This window comes from Bison bison, unplaced genomic scaffold (assembly GCF_000754665.1).
Source record: "Bison bison bison isolate TAMUID 2011002044 unplaced genomic scaffold, Bison_UMD1.0 scf7180017858998, whole genome shotgun sequence".
Classification (NCBI taxonomy): domain Eukaryota; kingdom Metazoa; phylum Chordata; class Mammalia; order Artiodactyla; family Bovidae; genus Bison; species Bison bison.
In genome coordinates, this window is record NW_011489570.1 from 14945 (window position 1) to 15705 (window position 761).

General features: G+C 67.7%; 1 protein-coding gene across 1 annotated transcript in view; it reads right to left on the reverse strand.

Moving 5' to 3' along the window:
* Positions 1-761, reverse strand: part of SCARF2 (scavenger receptor class F, member 2) — a gene marked incomplete at its 5' end in the record, with an annotated part of 7667 nt that overhangs the window by 4794 nt on the left and 2112 nt on the right. The window contains 2 exons of the mRNA XM_010830413.1: positions 357-476; positions 565-742. Of these exons, the coding sequence (XP_010828715.1) occupies positions 357-476; positions 565-742 (298 nt within the window). The remainder of the gene's footprint in view (positions 1-356; positions 477-564; positions 743-761) is intronic.

The window sequence follows — 761 nt, forward strand, 5'->3', positions numbered from 1 at the left end:
TGCGGGAGCGCGAGGTCAGGGAGGCGGGCGGGGTCTGGGGACGCCGCCGAGCTGCCCTCCGAGACGCCTCCCGCGCTCGACCCCGCGGCCGGCCAGCCCCGCGTTCCCTGGCTCCACTCTCTAGGGACTGCGGCCACCCCCACCTCCAGCACGTCCTGGGCGATCAGTGTTTTGGAAATGCATGGGTGCACTCCAGCGCCAGGGAGTCTGGGGGCCTGGCCGAGATCACTGGCCGCGGTGCCCACTTCGGGGGCTGACTCTTGTGTACAGGGAAGAGAGGCTGCCGGACCAGACCCGTGGGTGTACGTGGAGGTCCCTGCTCACTTCATATCATCAGCTCAGGGGAGCCCACTGACCACAGGCTGATCTGGCCGCCAGATCCGGCTTGAACGCCGGCTCCACACCAGGACAGGAAACTGCCCCCCAAGAGCCCCTGGTCGCTCCCTAGCTGGCTGAGGGCCAAGCCTGGGTCCCACCTGGTCGCCAATACAGCAGCACCTGGGGTCTGGCTGGAGCCCTGTGCCGGATACTGACTCCTCAGACCTCTCGTCCCCGGGCACTCACTGGGGCCCATGGACGCCCGGGCTGCAGAGGCATCGTCCGGACTGGAAGTCGCAGTGGCCACTCGCGCAGTCGGCACACACAAACGCGCAGTCCTCGCCGTATGTGCCATTGCTGCACTTGGTCTCACACCTCGGAAGGCGGGGAGGGGGCGTCAGTGGAAGCAGGGCCAACGACCCTGAAGCCCACAGAGCCCAACG